This window comes from Harpegnathos saltator, unplaced genomic scaffold, assembly GCF_003227715.2.
Source record: "Harpegnathos saltator strain DR-91 unplaced genomic scaffold, Hsal_v8.6 scaffold522, whole genome shotgun sequence".
In the NCBI taxonomy this organism is placed as follows: Eukaryota; Metazoa; Arthropoda; class Insecta; order Hymenoptera; family Formicidae; genus Harpegnathos; species Harpegnathos saltator.
This window is the reverse complement of record NW_020230341.1, coordinates 679,136-698,075: the sequence shown is the minus strand read 5'-3', so window position 1 is coordinate 698,075 and position 18,940 is coordinate 679,136. Positions and strand designations below refer to the sequence as shown.

At 49.5% G+C, this 18,940-nt stretch overlaps 1 protein-coding gene across 4 annotated transcripts; it reads right to left on the bottom strand.

Annotated features, from left to right (window-relative positions):
* Positions 1 to 7,085: 7,085 nt before the first annotated feature.
* On the bottom strand, positions 7,086 to 18,646 carry Rab3 (RAS oncogene family member Rab3). 4 transcript variants are annotated; one of them, XM_011139939.2, is made up of 4 exons: positions 18,375 to 18,646; positions 11,280 to 11,501; positions 7,970 to 8,260; positions 7,086 to 7,394 (listed from the first exon to the last, which is right to left on the bottom strand). In XM_011139939.2, exons 2-4 carry the CDS (start codon positions 11,499 to 11,501, stop codon positions 7,239 to 7,241), a joined length of 669 nt encoding a protein of 222 aa, XP_011138241.1. In that variant the 5' UTR covers positions 18,375 to 18,646; the 3' UTR covers positions 7,086 to 7,238. The 4 variants fall into 4 exon arrangements, with proteins under 4 accessions (XP_011138241.1, XP_011138243.1, XP_011138240.1 ...); XM_011139941.3 differs by lacking the exon at positions 18,375 to 18,646 and adding an exon at positions 15,005 to 15,888; XM_011139938.2 differs by lacking the exon at positions 18,375 to 18,646 and adding an exon at positions 12,934 to 13,739.
* Between the last annotated feature and the right edge of the window lie 294 nt (positions 18,647 to 18,940).

Genomic DNA, 18,940 nt, shown 5'->3' with positions numbered 1-18,940 from the left:
AAGGGGCGTGCGATCGAGCAGGTTCGTTGGAGAGAAAAAAGAAAGACGCAAGAGAAGCGGCACAACGTTACTCCCGTGGAGAAAATCGATCGCTGACTGTATTTGTTTCTATACAATTAAGCTCTGTCTATTACGATCGATGCTGATACACTGGCACACACAATGAAGCTCCGTCGATATAAGCTCCAATTCCAAGGGAAGTCAATCTCTCTTCGTCGGCGAAACCGGCGACGGTAAATCGCAAAATCGGTTTTATTATCGGAATTCGATTGGCGCGGCGGCGACCGAATTTCCTTTTCGTTCCTTTTTTTTTTCTTTTCTTTTCTTTTTCTCTTTCCTCATACATTATGCGCGCTATGCAAGGCGAATGTGACAGGCGACGCGGTCGTGGACTCGCGCGAGGAATCGACAATAATTGTGTGGAGACGCGAGCGAGCGTCTCCAGCCGCGAGGCCACCGGAGGATTCGCGGTGGCTGCGGCGGAAGGAGAACACATCCTGCGGAGAATAGGTGAAAGTTCATTGGAATCGACAGGACTCCGACGCGTTCGCGATTTCACGAGTCTCCTCATTCGCGGAGCGTCAGAGATACAAGCTTTCGAAATCGCACATTTATCTTCGCGTTTCTACAGCGCGATAGGATTGAGAAGAAGGAAACGTCCCGACATTCCGAAAGCAATTCCCAATTTCTCGGGCGATCATTCCCGCTTATTGCAGTCGCGTCGCGCACGAGAGAAGTCCTTTCGATTCGTCGTGGTTTCGGTTCATCGATGTTTCTTCTTTTCTCTCTCTCTCTCTCTCTCTCTGTCTCTCTCTCTCTCTATCTCTCTCTCTTTCTCTTTCTTTTTCTCTTCGCTCTTCTTTCTACGGGGCTCTGGCGATAATGGTGGAGTCGTATTGGGGGCGGTGGGAGCATGAGAAGACTAGTCAAGTTGTATTCTCTGTCTCCCGGTCGGGCGAGGTCGCGATAAGCGCGACCGTCAACTACCGAATTGGTCCTCCGAATTGTTTATCAATGATTTGTACACGTGTTGTGCAAATTATAGATTTACTCCACTGCTCATTTCTGATTTCCTTCCTTCTCTCTCTCTCTCTCTCCCTCCCTCCCTCTCTCTCTCTCTCTCTCTCTCTCTCTCTCTCTCTCTCTCTCTCTTTCTCTCTCCTCGTCCCTTCTCTCGCGCGCACGTCGCGCACACGCTACACACGCGACGCGCGCAATTCCGCTTCACAACAACTATTAGCTTGCTCTCATTTTGTTTAAATATATATGTATATATGTATATCGTTTACATTTGTCGCTACGTCTGACTTCTCATTGCAAATTATTTCCCGAAATGTTACGTACACACACACACACATGCACACATGCGTTCTTTTTCTCTCCCTCCCTCCCTCTCTCTCTCTCTCTCTCTCTCTCTCTCTCTCTCTCTCTCTCTCTCTCTCACATCGTGCTCGCTCCCTATCTTTCATTAAGCGCGCACGTACACACACACACAGACGCTCTCTTTCTCTCTCACTTTCACTCTCTCTCGCTTTCTCTCTCTCTCTCTCTCTCTCTCTCTCTCTCTCTCTCTCTCTCTCTCTCTCTCTCTCTCTCTCTCTGTCTCTCTCTCTCTCTCTCTCTCTTTCTCTCTCGGGATCTGCATCATTTAACGGGTTGTGCACATATACACGTACAATTAACATATACGACGTAGCAGTCGTTGAGAACATCCATGATTGACTTCTGCTACAATTATATAGCTTATTTAGAGTACAATTATCCGTTACAAATGGTCAACGTGACGTCTGCGCGATGCGAGTTTCTCCTTTATTTCTTCTTCTTCTCCATGTGTTTCTCTCCCTCCGTCCCGCCCTCTCTCTCTCACACACACACACATACACACATACACTCATTCCCTCCCTCTTTCTCGCGTGTCGTGTGTGGAGTGTACTGATAGGTTATCGTTTGATCTCGTTAATTAATGATCTCGTTAATTATTATTAATATTAGGCGTATATATATAGTACAGTTTACACACCGTACAATACATACATACAGATGCCCGCGACAACCGGAAGGATCCAACACTTAACAAAGTTCCCCTTTTCGCATCTTACGAAATTAACGCTCGGACTACATCTAGACCTGATCGATTCCTTCCCAGCTTCATCTGTCTCTCTGCATTCGTATTCTTTCTTCTTTCATTTCTCTTTCTTTTTCTGTCGACAAAACGCAGAACGGAGGACATTGGATACGTTCTCGTTCCGCAAGTGCGCATGTGTGTGTGTGTGTGTGTGTGATTTGGATTTTACTTTACGGAGCATACGCGTCGTGTTTTTTATTTTGCAATTTTACGGTCAGTTTCGACAATATAATCGCGGATAGAACGAATCACTGTCCGTGTAAAATTTTGAAAGAAAGTATACGACCACAGACACGTACACACACATATACACGATACACACACGATACACATACATATACACACACATATACACGCTTCTACCCGCTTTGTCCGAAACAAAGAGAGAAGCTCGGAAAAGCGCGGCTGAGAGCGACGGACACGTCGTGGCGATTGAAATCCTGAATAACTGAACGTTCATCGACTTGGAGCGACCCAAAGCGGCTTGTGGACAAGCAGACGGGCGGAGGTTATAGAGAGAACATCCGTCCGTTCGTCGCAGGAGAGATGCGCGAAAGGTCGAGTGACCTCCTGAATAATCGGTGCACACCGCCGTTGATGCGACAAGTTGGAGCGAGACAAGTATAGAACAGATCAGATATCCACAACAACAGTCGAACAATAAAAATCAAACTCCGACGCGTGCGACATCAATCGCTCGAGCGGCGCTTTTTCAACGCGGCCGCCTTTCAGTCGTCGCCGCGTTTCCGTCGACCGTCCCGGCCGCGATTCGCCGCCGCTTACATCCCGCCATATCGATTCGATCAACCGCGTTTGTCGCGCGTTAATGCAACAATTAATCAGTGGGCGCGTCCGGTGTCGCGGGCCGCGTGATTCTCGCCGCGCGAGAATTGCGGCGAGCCGCACGGCTAAGTTTAACGCGTACAATTACACCTCATTACAGATTCAATGATACATGATAAATATCTGCTTCTTCCTTCTCCTCTCCCCCTACTTCTTCTTCTTCTTCTTCTTCTTCTTCTTCTTCTGCTTTTTTTTTTATTATATCATTTATGTACAGAGGGCAGCCTGCCTAGTAAGTTTTTTTCAACTCCAGACGACGACATGAAGTGGCAAGCGGGGACGCCGGTGCTCCCTCGATAATTGACGCCAGATCGATGCTCCTGTTCTCCTCCTCCTCCTCCCTCCCTCCCTCTCTCTCTCTCCCCCTCCTCTTGATCGTTGCAACATCGTCGAATTCTCGTGTTTAGCACTGTCGCGACTTTGGCTCCCGTCGATACAGGCCCGATACCAATGTTCGCTAAATAATCGCTTCGCTCGTAAATAATTTGGCGAAGAGCGCCTCCGCAGGATCGATACGGCCGCGAACGATGAGATTGCCGAACGACAATTATTGATACGATACACGAGCGCCGCGACGCCGTCGGCGTCGACGTCGCCCGCTGAAAGCTCGGCTCTCGATATTCTTTCGCTGTTTAACGAAGACGATTGAATGTTCCGCGCCTGTCTGCGTAATCTCGTTCTCTCTTCCTGTGGGAAATCGATCGACGAGCAATCGGATTTGTTACGCGTAGCTGCGAAGAGTTTCCAGAAATTGAAGTTCTTCTCTCTCTCTCTCTCTCTCTCGCGAGAAGTGGCTACTCGCACTATGATGCACACGCGCGTCTCCGCCGTCCGAAAAATATTCTTCTCAGAGACGTGATGACATTTTTGTAACTTTTTTGACGCAATTGGAATTTTGCAACGTCCGACTCGGGAGGGAGTCAACGATGATCAAAGCGCGTTTGTAAATGTCGACGATAATTGCAACGCAATCCGAGTTGTGCATTCGATGACACTCGGTGACGCGTTCCGCGTCGATGTGCTTCGCTCGCGATGAAAAACGCGCGTTTGATTCGAGAACTGTCGGAACTGTCAACGAGCGAAAACAAATTGCGTGCGATCATCATCGTCATTATCGTGGTCACTGTCATCGCTGAGGCTTCGGGTCTAAATTTACAGCGGAGTTCGCTCGTCGACACGCCCGCGAGTCGTCGGTCGCGCATCAATTAAAACAGGTTGCCAAAGGTCAGGAGAGCTTCGGAGAAGCGCGGAAAATTCGAAAACGGTATTTGCACTTCGGGAAATGAACGCAAACGCACCGGAGAGGCGCGTGTGAGTGTTTCGAAGTTGTTGAACGATTTTCCCATCAATTTCTCTTTCCATCCGGACCATTCACTTCACCCACAATATCCGATCCAATAGCTCGTTTGCACACGAGACTCCTCACTCGACTCGCGATTATATTCGTTACTTGCAAATTACGCTGTACAACGTGACGCGACAATTACAGCGAATTGCTCGTACATTTGGACGCGTGTCGCATCGCGATTCTGCATTTAATCCCTTCAGCTCCTCGTCTACGCGCGAAACGGCTCTCTACGAGCGAGAAACTCTCTCCGGAAACTCTCTGTCTGTTTCGGTCTGAGAGTCAGTCAAACGCCGAATGAAATTCCGAATGTGTGTGAGTGTGTGCGTATGTATATAATCGTTCACACTCCGTTTACGTAAATAAATATTCGTCTACGTCCTTTCCTCGGCTATAAGATAATTATAGTGCTTAGAGCCTCGTTATTCGCATTATCCGAGATCGATTATCCGAGACGAGAGGAGCCAAAGGGCTAAATCGATCTACGTGCTACGATTCTCGATCGATCGTTCATCTGGTCTTTTGTCGAGCGATTGATTGACGTTTATTGTCAGGCTTTGTGGACGCATCGGTCGCAGCTGGCGATGTGTGTGTACTCAAGACACGCAGAGAGCCGCTCTCTTTGTCTACATATATTTGTCGAATATATTTCTGCGCGCGTGTACATACAGTGTCAACATCGAGCGAGCAACGTCGTCCCTGCTCTGTAACGATCATCGTCATTAATTATTATCAACCGCAGAACAATGTCGATGCGTAAGAAACGAACGCGCCGAGCATCGAGCGCTATGCACATTTTACGCCTTTCGTCTTTCGTGTAACCTCCTCCTCCTCCTCCTCCTATTCCTCCGAGCAAATTATCTCTTTCTTCCGTTTTTCGTTCTGTCTCCTTCTCTCCGTCGCGAACGAACAGAAATCGAGATCGGCATCATTTCGTTGGATTCGGATTTCGACGCCATAGACACACGAAAATCTCTAGTTACTCTTTCTCTTTGTTTCTTCTTTCTTCTTCCTGTTTTACGTGATACGAGAGAATTCGGTAGAAAAATGAAATTTCAACGCGCACTAATCACGTAGCGCGCTTCGCGTAATAGCGAAAATAAGCTCATTAAGAAAAAAAGATTCTCTCGATAGAATCAGAAGAAAATTGCTAACATTAAATCCTATGTTGAATATAACCACACAAGTAATTGCATCGTTTTTTTTTTTAATCTTTCGAGCAATGTTCTCATCGCGATCAATCATCAGTCGCGATTAACGTCAAGGACTATTGACGTCGTTTCTCGCCTTCTCGCAGATTCCGTCTTTAGACGGAGACTGAAGATCAGCCAAATCTCAATCGATTATTTAATCTCTCATTGAGCGACCGTCCGAAATAAAAGGAATAATCGTATCAACAATTCGTCCAACGGTTTACAACGGTCCGACAACTGTGCGATAAAAGTGAACGAGGATCGGTGTAAAGTGCAGTTTCCCGTGTCTATCGCATGGAAATCCGTGCTTACACCAGAATTACACCGACTCCGTTTCTGGTTCTTATAAGAAAAATGTCACAACTGTCCGACGTCGACTCTTTTCTTTCCTTAAATATGTTAGTACAGAAATTTAAGAGATCTTTATTTTTCCTACATACTCGCACGCAGTTTTAAGGGGCTGAAACGAGCCGCTGTCGAAGCTAATCCGACACATTGGTTTCTAGTTAATAGTTAATATCTACGAGATGTTTTCACGTATCGGTATAATTGTGTTTGTAACTTGTCGCTTGTTCCTCCCCTAATAAGATTTGAATAAATATAATAATGTTCGTGGCACAACTTACGCAAGTTGTAAATTCCACAAATGAACATGTTCCTTTAATCTAATTGCGATCGTCTGTAGATAATTTAATATGGTTGTATTTATCTCGTTATTAATAAATTCGATATCAAATCGTCGCATTTGGGAATGAGATGCGGGGAAGCGAGTAATAATGTTTATTACATGTAAAGCTTTATTTCTCCATTCTTTAGATGTTTATTTTGTGTATGTATGTGTATATATATATATATATATATATATATATATAAATAAAGAAAATAAACGATAAATTAATAAAACAAAAAAGGATAAAATTATATATATATATAAAGGACATCATTTTTGACATTAACTCGGAAGCAAATGTGTCGGATTAGCTTCACCCCTTAAAAGTGCGTATGGGCGTGTATAAAAAAATACAGATTTCTTAAATTTTTTTACTTGAACTACATGCTTCGAGGGAGGAAAAAGTCGGTGTCAGACAGTTGCGATGCTTTCCTTGTTAGTCAAGCGAATGAACCGAAAGGAGAACCACGGGGTAGCTCGCAATCGATCCTTGGCCAACTCGGTCGAATCACAATTGTTATATATATATATATATATATATTTATATATTTATAGCGTATATTAATCATATATATATATCATCTCGCGCCAGAAAGGGTGAAAGGAAACAAGTGAGAACGAAAGGCGACATCCGAAATAATAAACGAATTAACAAGGGAAACGACGAAGAAAGTGGACTAGTTAACGCGCCAGCGTCGCACACGACACTCTCCCCATCTCTCTTTCTCTCTCTTTTTTTCTCTTCACCATGTTCTCTCACCCTTTCTACCCTCTCCTTCTCTCTCTCTCTCTCTCTCTCTCTCTCTCCTCTCTTCTCTCTCTCTCTCTCTCTCTCTCTCTCTCTCTCTCTCTCTCTCTATCTCTCTCACTCTCTCTCTCTCGCTCTCGCTCTCGCTCTCGCTCTTTCTCACCGTCTTCCTCTCTTTCCCTTTCTCTCATTCCCTTACTCTCTTTCACACGCGCAACACACACGTGCACACACACAACACACGCGCGCGTAAACACACGCATACGATCTCTCGTTTCTCCCTTTTCTCCTCTCTTCTACGTGTCGCAGCGTTTTTAGCAATTACAGTTGGTGTTTGTTGGATTGGTCGGCTGATCGGTGAGTCGTTGACCCTTGCTCTGGGCCATACCGCCCGCCACCAGGGTCGGATCATTGTCCAAGGATTCGCTCATCTTGTCGCATATTATGTCTACCAACTGCTCGAACACCGCCTGTCGAAAGGAGAAAATCGATCATCCGCGTGACCTCGCGAGAGGCGCGATCGATATTATGCCGCACGTTCGCTTCTACGGTTCTCGGGCTACGGTAGCGCAAAGCCTAAGGTTCGTGCGCCCTGTTGACTGCAGGAGAGAGACGGTGTCAGCGAAATTACCGACGAGTTACTCGATTCACGGTATCGGTCACGCAAGAGCGACTAGAAGGATCAGAACTCGCGGGTTCGACTCGCAGATCGAGCTCGCAGAAATTGAAACGCGCGCGCGCGCGCGATAACGCTCGAGAAGCGTATAGCCTGTAGTCGAGAATTCTCCTCGTGACTATTTCCGTGACCGCTCGATTAAACTACCGCTCGCGAGGTTGTTATTTCTGTCGTCCCGCACAAAGCGTCAATCAATTCATTGCGGATTGACGGAAACGTCGCGCGAATTGCCCTCGGAATTTTTGCACGCGCGCCACTCCTTCCTTACCGCGCAGAGATGCAAAATTTGCGCTTCGCAACGCGGTTCGAATTTCTCTGGTCTCTCTCCTCATAATTCGCGACGGCACGAACGCGCACGTTACCACATACCTTGACGTTAATGTTCTCCTTGGCCGATGTCTCGAAGAATCGCACGCCTAATTGCTCCGCCAATTGTCTACCCCTCTCGGAGCTGATCACTCTCTCCTCCTCCATGTCGCACTTGTTGCCAACGAGGATTACCTGGGCATTGTCCCACGAGTAGGTTTTTATTTGCGTGACCCAGTCCTGAACCGAGTTGAAGGATTCCTCGTTTGTGATGTCGTACATTAGGATAAAACCCATCGCGCCCCTGTAGTAGGCCGTCGTGATCGTTCTGTATCTTTCCTGACCCGCCGTATCCTGCAACGACGAACGATAATCAATAAGCTTGTCGTGCAATCTGTCGTCAGGCGAGACAAAGAGAAAGATAGAGAGAGAGAGAGAGAGAGAGAGAGATTATATCGCGGGATATATTATGTATAATCTTTCTGTACACCGAGTAGCGCGACGAGTACGCCACACACTGGAAATAAAACGTATTGATTAATGCACACGCACCGTAAATTCATCATCGATAATAATATCGAGTCGCAGGTGTATCCCTGCCCCGTGCAAAAATTCGCGACGTGAAAATTCGCCCCGATTTCGCTTGACAGCGGTGATTTTGTCTAATAATAAACGGGCGTGAGCGAGTCGAAATTTTCGGGCAGAAATTGAGCCTGCAAATTTGGTCGTGAGACTATCGTCCCCACCTTGATGCGATAAATGTTGCTTGATCACTTGGCGCCATTTTTCTTCGTGTCGAATTGAAGTCCTTGAAAGGAACTTGAGAATTTCTTAATATTGATTATCTTAATATATATATATATAGATATACACATGTAACAAGTATATAAGTTGAAGGTATACAGTTGAAGGAACAAATTTTATTTCTTTGTAATCTCATTATTGATTTTTCTATCGGCGTTGAAAGTGTGTAAAATTTATATCTATTATTTATCAATGCGTAGATACATGATTCATCACTGACGACGTCCTGACGTCCCGCAACTTTCATCCCGGACTTTACGATCCTGATCCTGGCTGTTATGACGCTTCGGCCGGTTACTGGTTCGTGGTATTCACGATTTGTTCGGTGAAGCATATATTAATTGACACGACGCAGACGGGGATCCAATCAAATGTCTCAAAACAGTCAGCGAAACATTTGATGAAAAAAATGTAACGCAAGACTAATCACGGAAAGGAGCGCGACATACGGAAATATCAAAACGACCGGCGAGAAAAGCGCGCTCATCCCCACCCATTGATTGTCAACAATCGACGCCGACTGACTGAAAACGCCGAGCGAGCACAATAATCAAAACACCGCTGACCTCTAAAGAGATCGGCTATACCTTCGCGAGTCGCGAGTACTTTTCATTACATTTCGAGCCGGCGAGCGACACGTGTACCGCGGATTACGCATTTTGGCGTACGATATTTCTCATTCCCGTCGGCTGATCCAAATATTTCATTAGACTTTTGGAATATCTCGGCAGACTTCCGTCGATTATTTGATACGTGTGTGTTCGATCGAATCGCATATATGTGAGTGTCAGTGTCAGTGTCAGTGTCAGTGCTACTGCCACGACGGAGCAGCCAGGATACTAGGCCGAGAAGCCAGGACGAAGGCTGCAGGACGTCGGACGAGGACAGCGATCATCATATATTTGCAAGGTGTGTCAAATCATTTATTATGCACGTTTCCGGTCGTCTTTAACGGTCGTTTGATGAACTTCGTCGAGAATAGGGAAACATCCGAGTCGAAATTTAGGCCGACATTCATAGTCATTATCTGACAAGTTATTATATCTTTATTAATTTCCTTTATTAATTCGTCAGTCTGTATGTATACTTAGGTTGCATTGTTTTGTAAAAGAAACTTTAGTCCATAGCTGAATAACGCGCGCGAGCGCGAATCTGTGACATCAATAAGTCATTATTAATTATGTTCTCAATTGAAAATTATAAATAATTTTCGACTATGAATGCCGACCTTAGGATTTGATGTAAATTTTTTGCAGAAAGAATTGCTGATTTCTACGTCTAATAATGCTTTTCCAATCGCGAGTTTTATCTTGTTTACATCTATCCGCACTTTTTTCACTTCCGTTTGACCTTGTTTCTTATCGTAAGGATTTAAATTGCTATCGACAAGCGCAGCATTATTGGACAAATAACTGTTATTTCTGCCCTCTTCCACAGCTTTATATCATATCAGCTCTCTTTTTAACCCTTTCAAGGCAATTTTTTTGTTTTTAAATTCTGATCGTTTTATTTATTTAAATATTTATGTATTATAGACGCGAACATTCATCAATATTTTATCAAAAATTTTTATATTAGACTAGAGGCAGGGGAAGATGCCCCATTAATATACGATAAATGGTACATTTTGATACCAAAAGCAATAAGAATTTAAAAGGTCAGTCTTTTCGAAAAACTTGGTACCGATCGACTTGAAAGGGTTAACAAGGGTTTGAAAATTTTATCGACACTTTCAACGCCAGAAGAAAAAGAAATGAGATTATGAAAATAAAAATTTGTTGTTGATTCTCTTACCCATTCACCCACCCATCTGTCACCTCTAATTATCTAAAATTTGCTTATCTCGCACACTCTTTGCAACTGAATAAATTAATATGATTAATATATTACTAACTGAAAATAGTAAGAAATATACGAGATATATAAAAAGTCGAGATAATTGAATTTTAAATAATTTTCGAACGAGTACTTCGAGCTCCTTCGACATGAAGAAAACTGCAGTGAGTCGCCGTTTGCAGTGTTAAAGTAAGCCAATAATTTATTTTTATCACCCAGACGGAGGCAATAACTGTTATCACTCTTCGAAAAATCTTGGAAATGTGAGACTAGGAAAAAAATTCATCCAACAGAAATTACACGACGCAGTAGCGATCATTCAACGACGACGAAGCGTTTTTCCAGGCAAAGTGCCTTCAAAGATCTGAACATGACATTTGCTTTTTGAAATGAAATATGCAAGATCGTAATGGTTGCTGCTTCACTCTGTATCACCGAAATTCTCCACTGCCCCTTCGAGTTCGAGACGGAACTTGCAGAGTCAGTGTGGAAGAACAATTTCGACTCGGATCACCGCCGGGACGCTCGCGACACGTTTACGACCGACGCCGCGCGCTTACGTCGGTCGAAATAATTAAAAGGATACTCATAACGGATGCGAATCCGTGCGTGTTAATATGTATGATTTCGACGCGAGAATGCGGTAACGCACGCGAGATTCTACCAATGGGAACCTGCGCGCGCAAACACACAAGCGGCGGACCGCCGCGCCGAGAGAGAGATATATACTGACCCAGATCTGTAGCTTGACCCTTTTATCGTGTCTGAAGACGGTCTTCACCTTAAAGTCGATTCCTACGGTCGACACGAAAGCCGAGGTGAAGGAGTCGTCTGCGTAGCGAAAGAGGAAAGATGTTTTGCCGACTGAGGAGTTGCCGATTATCAGCAACTTGAACATGTAGTCGAAGTTTTGATCCGCGGCATCTTTCTGCCACTTCGGATCTTGGCCTGACATCTGTAAAGGCACAACGCATCAATTAGCTTGGCATTAAAAGTTACGACAATTTACAGTAGCCGCGGCTCGATCCGTAACGCTCGAATACAACCCCCGTTGGCGCGTTTTGTAATCAATCAATCTTTGGCAACTTTAGCAACTTTTGCGCCTCGGTGCGCTAACGACTCGCATCGTTGTCGACGCTTGTCGGTATAGCTCGTGACACTCTCGAATAAATACAAACTCAACATGTATCTACATTCTTTTACATTTATCGCAGAATTTCTCCTCACACGAGGACTCCGACTTCTGCGAAGGATTAATAATCGCAGGAAGCGACAGATTGTCTCAGAAATTTTCGCGCCTCTACGACACTCGGCATTTTCTCGTTTATCTTTCGCGAATCGACAAGGACCGGAGGAGAGACAAGTCACAAAGTCACAAAGTCTGGGCGTCGCGACTGACGACTTAGCACGCGCGGTCGTAAAATTGCACCCGCGGCGCGGGACGGGGTGGGCAGGAAGCCGCGCGGCGCAACAGATGAGTTTACTGATGATTCGTCGCAGTTTATCGAACCGTCTCGAGACCGTCACGGAATCCTTAACGCGACGACGTCGTAATTAAAAAGCAAGACGAAGAATTCCCACTTTTGCGGCGCGTGTAGCCTCTTTTCTCTCTCTCTCTCTCTCTCTCTCTCTCTCTCTCTCTCTCGGGCGCAGCGCGAGATTGAAAACAGAATTCGAGCGATACGGAAAACGGTTAAATTTCATCGACGACTCTCGTAATCCTTCGAGCTGTCTGTAGAATCCACCTCGCGTGTAACAAACATGTTGCACGCCCCCCCGCCCCCGTCATTCTCTCTATCTCTCAGCTGTGCCTCTCAATTAAACCGCAAACGGAGAATCCAATCGAGTCGTTGGGATTTATGAATCGCCAATATTATCGTAAGCGCGCGCGAGCCCTAATTGGGTCTCTCTCGAATTTCTCGCAGGTTTCTCCTCTCGCCCGCGCTCGGCGAGAACGCCCGTTCTCTCTCTGTGTGTGTGTGTGTGTGTGTGTGTATACTCGTGGTCGGTACAATTATACTCCGATACCGGATTCTTCCTCGGCGAGGTAATCTCGACGATGGACATCATCCGTGTCATCCGCGTGCGCAACTCGAAAACGGAGTCCTTAACCGGCGCGTTGGACGCGCTGCCGCGCCACCTCGACATCTGCCACACGTTAACGACACATTCGTGACGTGTGCGATCGCTTTACTCTCCTCTCTTTTCCGCCGCGCTTTTCGGCCACTTTTCGCCTTTAGCGGAACGCTCTCGCGCGCGCGCGCGCGCGAGTCTTCGCAGTCTAGTCCCGTGCAGTAATCAAGTGCAATTTCATCAGCCACCTTATCGCCGCCGTTCCGCTCGCTGTGTCTGCAGCCCCGCTGTCTAAGCAGCTGCGATTTATTTACCATCTGCCCGCGATCGCACGGCCGAGTTTTCGCCGAGTGTCGACGCGCCGCTCGGTCGCTCCGCCACGTTTAAGCCACGTTCGCTCGACCGGCCGATCGCGGCGATTCGTCGCTGGCTGATCGGGCGCGCTGAATCGTCGCCGATTCGCGACGTCCGACGTTTGTCGAACGTTCGACGTCTGCAGCTGCTTTCCTGCCGGCCGACATTCGGCGGTCGTTCCCGATTCCCGTCGTCGTCGGTCAGCTTCTTCCAGCGGCGGCTTCCAAACTTTCCTCGTATAATCCCCCGACGCGTGCGAGTCGTCTCGCACCCAGAGCGGCCACTCGGAACTTGGAACGAATTGGAACGATCGCGCGCGCGTTCAACGCGCTGTAGTGTGCAGGCTCGAGTCGGCCCGAATGCGCGCTGCAGAGCGCGAGCATCGACGTGGCCACATTCGCGCGGCGGTCTCTTCCGCTTGTCGTTGCCACGGCGCCGTGTTCCTTCCGCAGGCGCGGCGATAATCGGCCGCGCGAGCGATAACGCGTGCGGTTCGCGCAGGTGCGTACAATTTGCGTTCGTGTCGCCTTTTCATAATTCATCCTGTCGCTCGTCGTCCCTACAATGCGCGCGAGGCTGATGCAGTTTGCTAATGCAGTTTGCTGATGTAGTTTGCCAAGGCTAAGGTTGGCTAACAGAAACGCGCGCGGGGCTCGCGGCGACATAATTGCGCGCGACGAATTGGAGTGTTGTCTCGTGGAGGACGGTTTAAGATTTCTTCGGCGAGATAGACCTCGTGAGACGGGCGAGCGGGAGGGGAACGCCTCTCTCTCTCTCTCTCTCTCTCTCTCTCTCGTCGGGAGTGTCGGCGATAAAATCGCGCGGAGGGCCTCGTGGCGATAAAGTCGCGCGAGTCCCGGCCGCGGATATTTCCGTGCAGGACGATTGATTATCTTGACCGACTCTGTCTGTCTCTCTCTCTCTCTCTCTCTCTCTCTCTCGGAGACCGAGCGGAAACTTCGGCGGAGTCGGGTCCGATTAAAAGTCAATTAAGAACCGATGGTCTGCGCGTCGGCTTGACGCGGGAGAAGCGCCGCTTGGCATTCTTCTGGAAGATAAATACGAATAAAACGAGTCGATTGAGTGGCATGCCTTTGCGACATGACACCGTCTGTGTCTCGCGGGGACGCGCGGCAGGATGAGGTTTACGCTATTTTCTTGCCCCCTCGTTATCGTTTCCACGAGCTGGCGGACCGCGCGTCAGCTCCGGCCGACGGCGCGGTGCGGCGCGGCGTCACGTCGGTCGCCGAGGCGATTTTATTTACGCGCTCCAAAGTATCGAAACGTCTCAAACACGAGTCTTACGGCGTGACGTGTTTTCCTCGCGACGCAGTCGCGTATACGCGCCGAGAACGGCACGTCGCGAAAATAGACTGCCTCCCTTCGGGGTCGTGGAGGGGGATGTTGGGAGGAGGGAACTTGGAAACTCGACGAAACGACGTCTAATGTACGCAACGTGACAGTAATTAACGACGGTACATCGCCTTTCGCACCGTCTGCTCTCTCCTCATGCGCAAGCGATACCGGCCATGGCCACGGCGAGAACGTGCAAAAAGGAAAGAGAGAGCGGCAGGAAAGAGGAGAAAAGGGAAGAAAGCGATTTTCCCGAGAGCCGATCGATCAGCGGATTGCCCGCGAGTGTGTGTGTGTGTGTGTGTGTGTGTGTGTGTGAGAGTACGAACGCTTGGAAAAGTAAATCGCCGCGGCGAGAGCGATAAATGCGCGAGCGTGAAGAAGGCGCGCGGCGGAAACGAGAGAAAACTTTTCGGGAGCGGGTCCTTATCGATTTTGCACGCTCCGGACTCGCGAGCCGGGCTCTCTCGCCCGGCGAATAACAAACCTGTCGACCCGGGTTCGTTCGCGAAACTTTCTACTCGCTCGCTCGGACAGCTTTGTCCTCCTCGGCTCTCGCGCCGACGAAGACAAGGAACGCGCGCGAGTGAACGCGGAACTCGAGATCGGAATTGACTTTCGCGCTCGGCAGGATCCTCGGAGCGCGCGTACGATCTTCTCGTCGATCTTCTCACTTACGTATCACTTCGGAGATGCCGCCATTCGCGATCGCAGCTAATCGCAGCGCGGCTGTGATCCGCCTAACGCCTCGTCACCGTGTATCACCGCCCGGGAAGAAAGTGGCTGCAGGAGGTTTGAGCGACCGACGATGTCGGGACGATGCGTCTCTCTCTCTCTCTCTCTCTCTCTCGCGCGCGCGCGCGCGTCCAAAGCGGCGTCGTGTGTGCGATTATTCCGCGGGACGCGAGGCGTGCGCTCGCACTCGCGCGATAAAAGGCCGAGGATAAAATCTCATCCGGCAGATTGCGTCGTTCATACACAAATGCGTACTCACACACCCAACGCACAAACACACACGTACGTGTGCCCGGCGCTCGCGAGTGTCACACGGCGCGGTTAGGGAAAAGTGGGACAAGGTTTCCCGTGCGCGATAACAATATCGGCGCCATGCCATACGTCACGTCGCTGTTAACAACGGGCCCGTTCTCGCGGCGAGGACGGAAAACAAACGGCCAGACGGAAAAGAAGAAGGAAAGAACAACAGGGAGGGAGGGAGCGGGGGAAGGAAAACTATGCGAGCGCGTTGACGCGCACCTGTGCGTTGTTGCATGCTGTTTGCGCGCGGCGCGCGGTGGCTGTTCTCCCCGGACGGCCTGGGAGGTAATTGAGCGTTCCGCGGAACAAATGATGATCGAGGCGGACGAGCGTTTCCACGGAGGTCAAGTGGATACGGAAATCGATGCTACGACGATGACGACGGCGACGGGACAAGTCCATTCCTCCTCGCGGAGGACGCGCTCTTTTACGAAGTTGCTTTTGCAATCGGCGCGGAAATGTCGCGTCGAGTCGACCCATCTTTCGCTCGCGTCCCCCGAGGGGGGGAGGGAGTTTCTCGCTCTTGAAGAAAGTAAATCTCAGCACTTTCTAGAGAGAGAGAGAGAGAGAGAGGGGAGGAGGGAGGAAGAAACACGTGTCTCCCCTCGCGACCTACAATAGTCGCGGGCGCTTTTGCTCTCGCCGACACGAGTTTCGCGTCATCTCGCGATGAATAAATGAGGAAGAAAACGGCCGCGCGTCTCGCGCGTAGAGTGTCACAAGGCTGCGTCTGCGAGAGAGACGCATTGACTTTTTCGATAACTAATTGAATGCTTCCAGGAGCAATCTTCGCCGCATTTTGCCTCCTCACTAAACGCTGCATTTTTCAATAATTTTATATATATATATATATATATATTGTTTTGGTTATTGACATATGTAATTTTAATACTTTTCACCGTAATGTAAGTTTGATTGATCTTCGTTATATATTAGTCATCTCAATTTTATGTATACCAAAGGGTGTTTACCCGTATAGCGTCAAATAAATAGATAAATAAAAAATTGACGCAGGACGCGGCGAGTCCTTCGCTTCTCGTCGACCGGGTTTCGTGCGACTCGATTCAAGGCGAGAGCCGCCTCTCGGATCGGGTCATCGGAGTACAATTACCGGGCCGTCCTATCGCGGACGTATTATAATGATTGCGATTCGTATTCGCAGTCACGTCCTCGTCGACACCGGCGACCGCGAGCAAATATTTTCGGAGGATCGATTGTTACAACCCGATGCCCGCCCACGCGCTCCTCGCGCGCTCTCCCGCAGCCGCCCGTTACGTAGTTTCGATTTCAGTGCATCGCGGAATGAACGGCAGCGAAAGATGGAGCCTCGGTTTATGTCAGAGACACACGCGCGCTAGCGTGGCGAATATAAGTCTTTGACAACCCCGGCGCCTACGCCGGGGGCGAATGATCAACCCCTTCGGCCGGCCGCGTCGCCTAACAGCTTTCTCGTGCCGTGTCGGTCCGCAAGATACGCTCTTGCACCTGTCGAGAACAGCTCCGCTTGACGGGACGAGCACTCGGCCACGCGACGAGCAGAGTGCCTCTCGACCGTTCTTCACATTATTTCTCACCACCAAATTATCAATTACACAAACGGGCCAGAGGGTGGGGCGGAGATGGTAAGATAAACAAAACGGAGGAAATTGGGGCGCGACGAGGAGTCGAGCGGACTTGCCGCGGAATTAAAAGCCGAGTCGTGTCGCGCGCGCGCGCGCGCACACGCACACACACACACACACACACACACACACACACACACACAGTCGCGCGATCTCCCGTTACACTCGTGAGAAATTGCTCGAGAGGCGGCCAGAGCGGTCAGGTGATTAAACAGGGAGGGCCGAGCGATTAACGTCACGTGTCATGACGCTGCTGTATCTGCTTCGTGCACGCGTTGCTCGATCGCTTCGATTTATTATCAGCGTCGCGCTCCTGCACGGAGCATTCGCTGTGGTCGACGTGCACATGTGCATCGGGGTGTCCCGGAGGGATATCGGGATATCGCTGCTGATCGATTCGCTGCCGATCTCGGGCAGCCCGATGATCGCATTCGATTACAGAAACGTCACTCAGCTGGGCAGGGGCTGTCGGACGACAGGGCGCTAACTTATCGGCGCCGTCTCTTCGGCCGCCGTTGATTCCTCGTTGATTCGACTCGAGAAGGAGTGAGTTGGAGGGAAAAGCGAATCGCTCGGTTCGCGAGATCCGCGCGGGAAGCGTCGGAGGAAGCTTGGCGCGTGACGAGAGTCGGGTCGAGCGATTGTCGAGGCGTGCCGAGTGAGCTATCGCTCACGTCACGAGCCTACATGTCGCATGAAACGCAGAAAGCGAGTGCGGGCGAATGGCAAAACCGTCGATCGTTCGGTGGCCGCAGTTTCTCACAAAGCGGGCGCGCAGGAGATCGAAGCACGCTAGCGCTGGCCTGGCGGACGAGGTCGGTCGGCCCGTCGAGGATAATACGCATATCGCTGCGCGGGGCCCGCTAACGGTGAAAAGTCGCGCTTCCAAGTGCACACACGTAGCACACTGATGAGCGAGAAGGAAAACAGAGCAAGAAGGAAGGAAGGACCGACGGACGCGCGGGGCAGACGGAGCATGACGGAGTTCCGATCTGATCGATAGGCGTTTTGCGTAAACTCGCGAAACAGCCGAGAGTGTCACTCGAGAGAACAGGAATATCAAAGAGAGACGGAGGCGGGTAGACACCAAGATAGGCAGAGAGAGAGATAGGGGGGGGGAGGGAGAGAGGGAGAGAGGGGGAGGACACAGAGAGATAGATAGATAGATAGATAGATAGAGAGAAAGAGGGGGGAGGGGAGCAAGAGAGCGAGAGAAGGAAAGAGAGCACGGAAGGAAGAGAGGAATAGATGAAGAGAAATCAATAAGCAAGCTTATCGACGAGTTAACCCTCCGCGTCTCGAAAATCCGTCGAGGCTCGTTCGCGAGTCTCTTTATCGTGACGGGATTCCCGAGATTCCCGATTCGAGTCGCGTCGAAAGCGAAACGTCACCTGGAAGGATTACTCCCTGAAGGTGGGAAAGGAGGTGGCCTCCCCTTGCGGACGGCGGATCGCTCGTGCCTCCTCGAGAGTGCGACGAGGGCAATCCCGCACGGACGTCGTCGGCGGCGACCGTCGATGCGACGAGAGATGCGACGGATGCACCACGCGCTGCGCTCGGCGCTGCCACCGATCGATTAATATTTAACGCACGATGTGTGTAGTAACGCGCGCGTTGGCGGCGGCGGCGGCAGCGGCGGCGACGACGGCGACGACGACGACGACGACGACGACGACGACGGCGACGACGACGACGACGACGACGGCGGCGGCGAGAACGATGACGATGACGGAAGTAACGGGGATGCTTCGGCGGCTGTCGCGTGGGGTCGTAGGTTCCTCTCTCTTCTTCTTCTTCTCCTCCTCCTCCTCCTTCTCCTTCTCTCTTTCCCTCTGTCGGCGCACAAGACGGAAGATGTTACTCCCTCACGACGCAACCCTCGCTCTGCCGCTCTCGCACGCAGCACGGTAGCGCGGCTAGGGTTTATTTCGCGAGCGATTACAAAGAGACTGGACTG

What these genes read in the sequence shown, in the direction of transcription:
- Rab3 (XM_011139937.3), bottom strand. Translation starts at nt 12,694, where the DNA reads ATGTCGAGGTGGCGCGGCAGCGCGTCCAACGCGCCGGTTAAGGACTCC. An exon ending in CCTCGCCGAGGAAGAATCCG is followed by an intron (nt 11,502 to 12,574) that starts GTATCGGAGTAT and finishes GTGCCTTTACAG; the next exon opens with ATGTCAGGCCAAGATCCGAA. An exon ending in GGGTCAAGCTACAGATCTGG is followed by an intron (nt 8,261 to 11,279) that starts GTCAGTATATAT and finishes TCGTCGTTGCAG; the next exon opens with GATACGGCGGGTCAGGAAAG.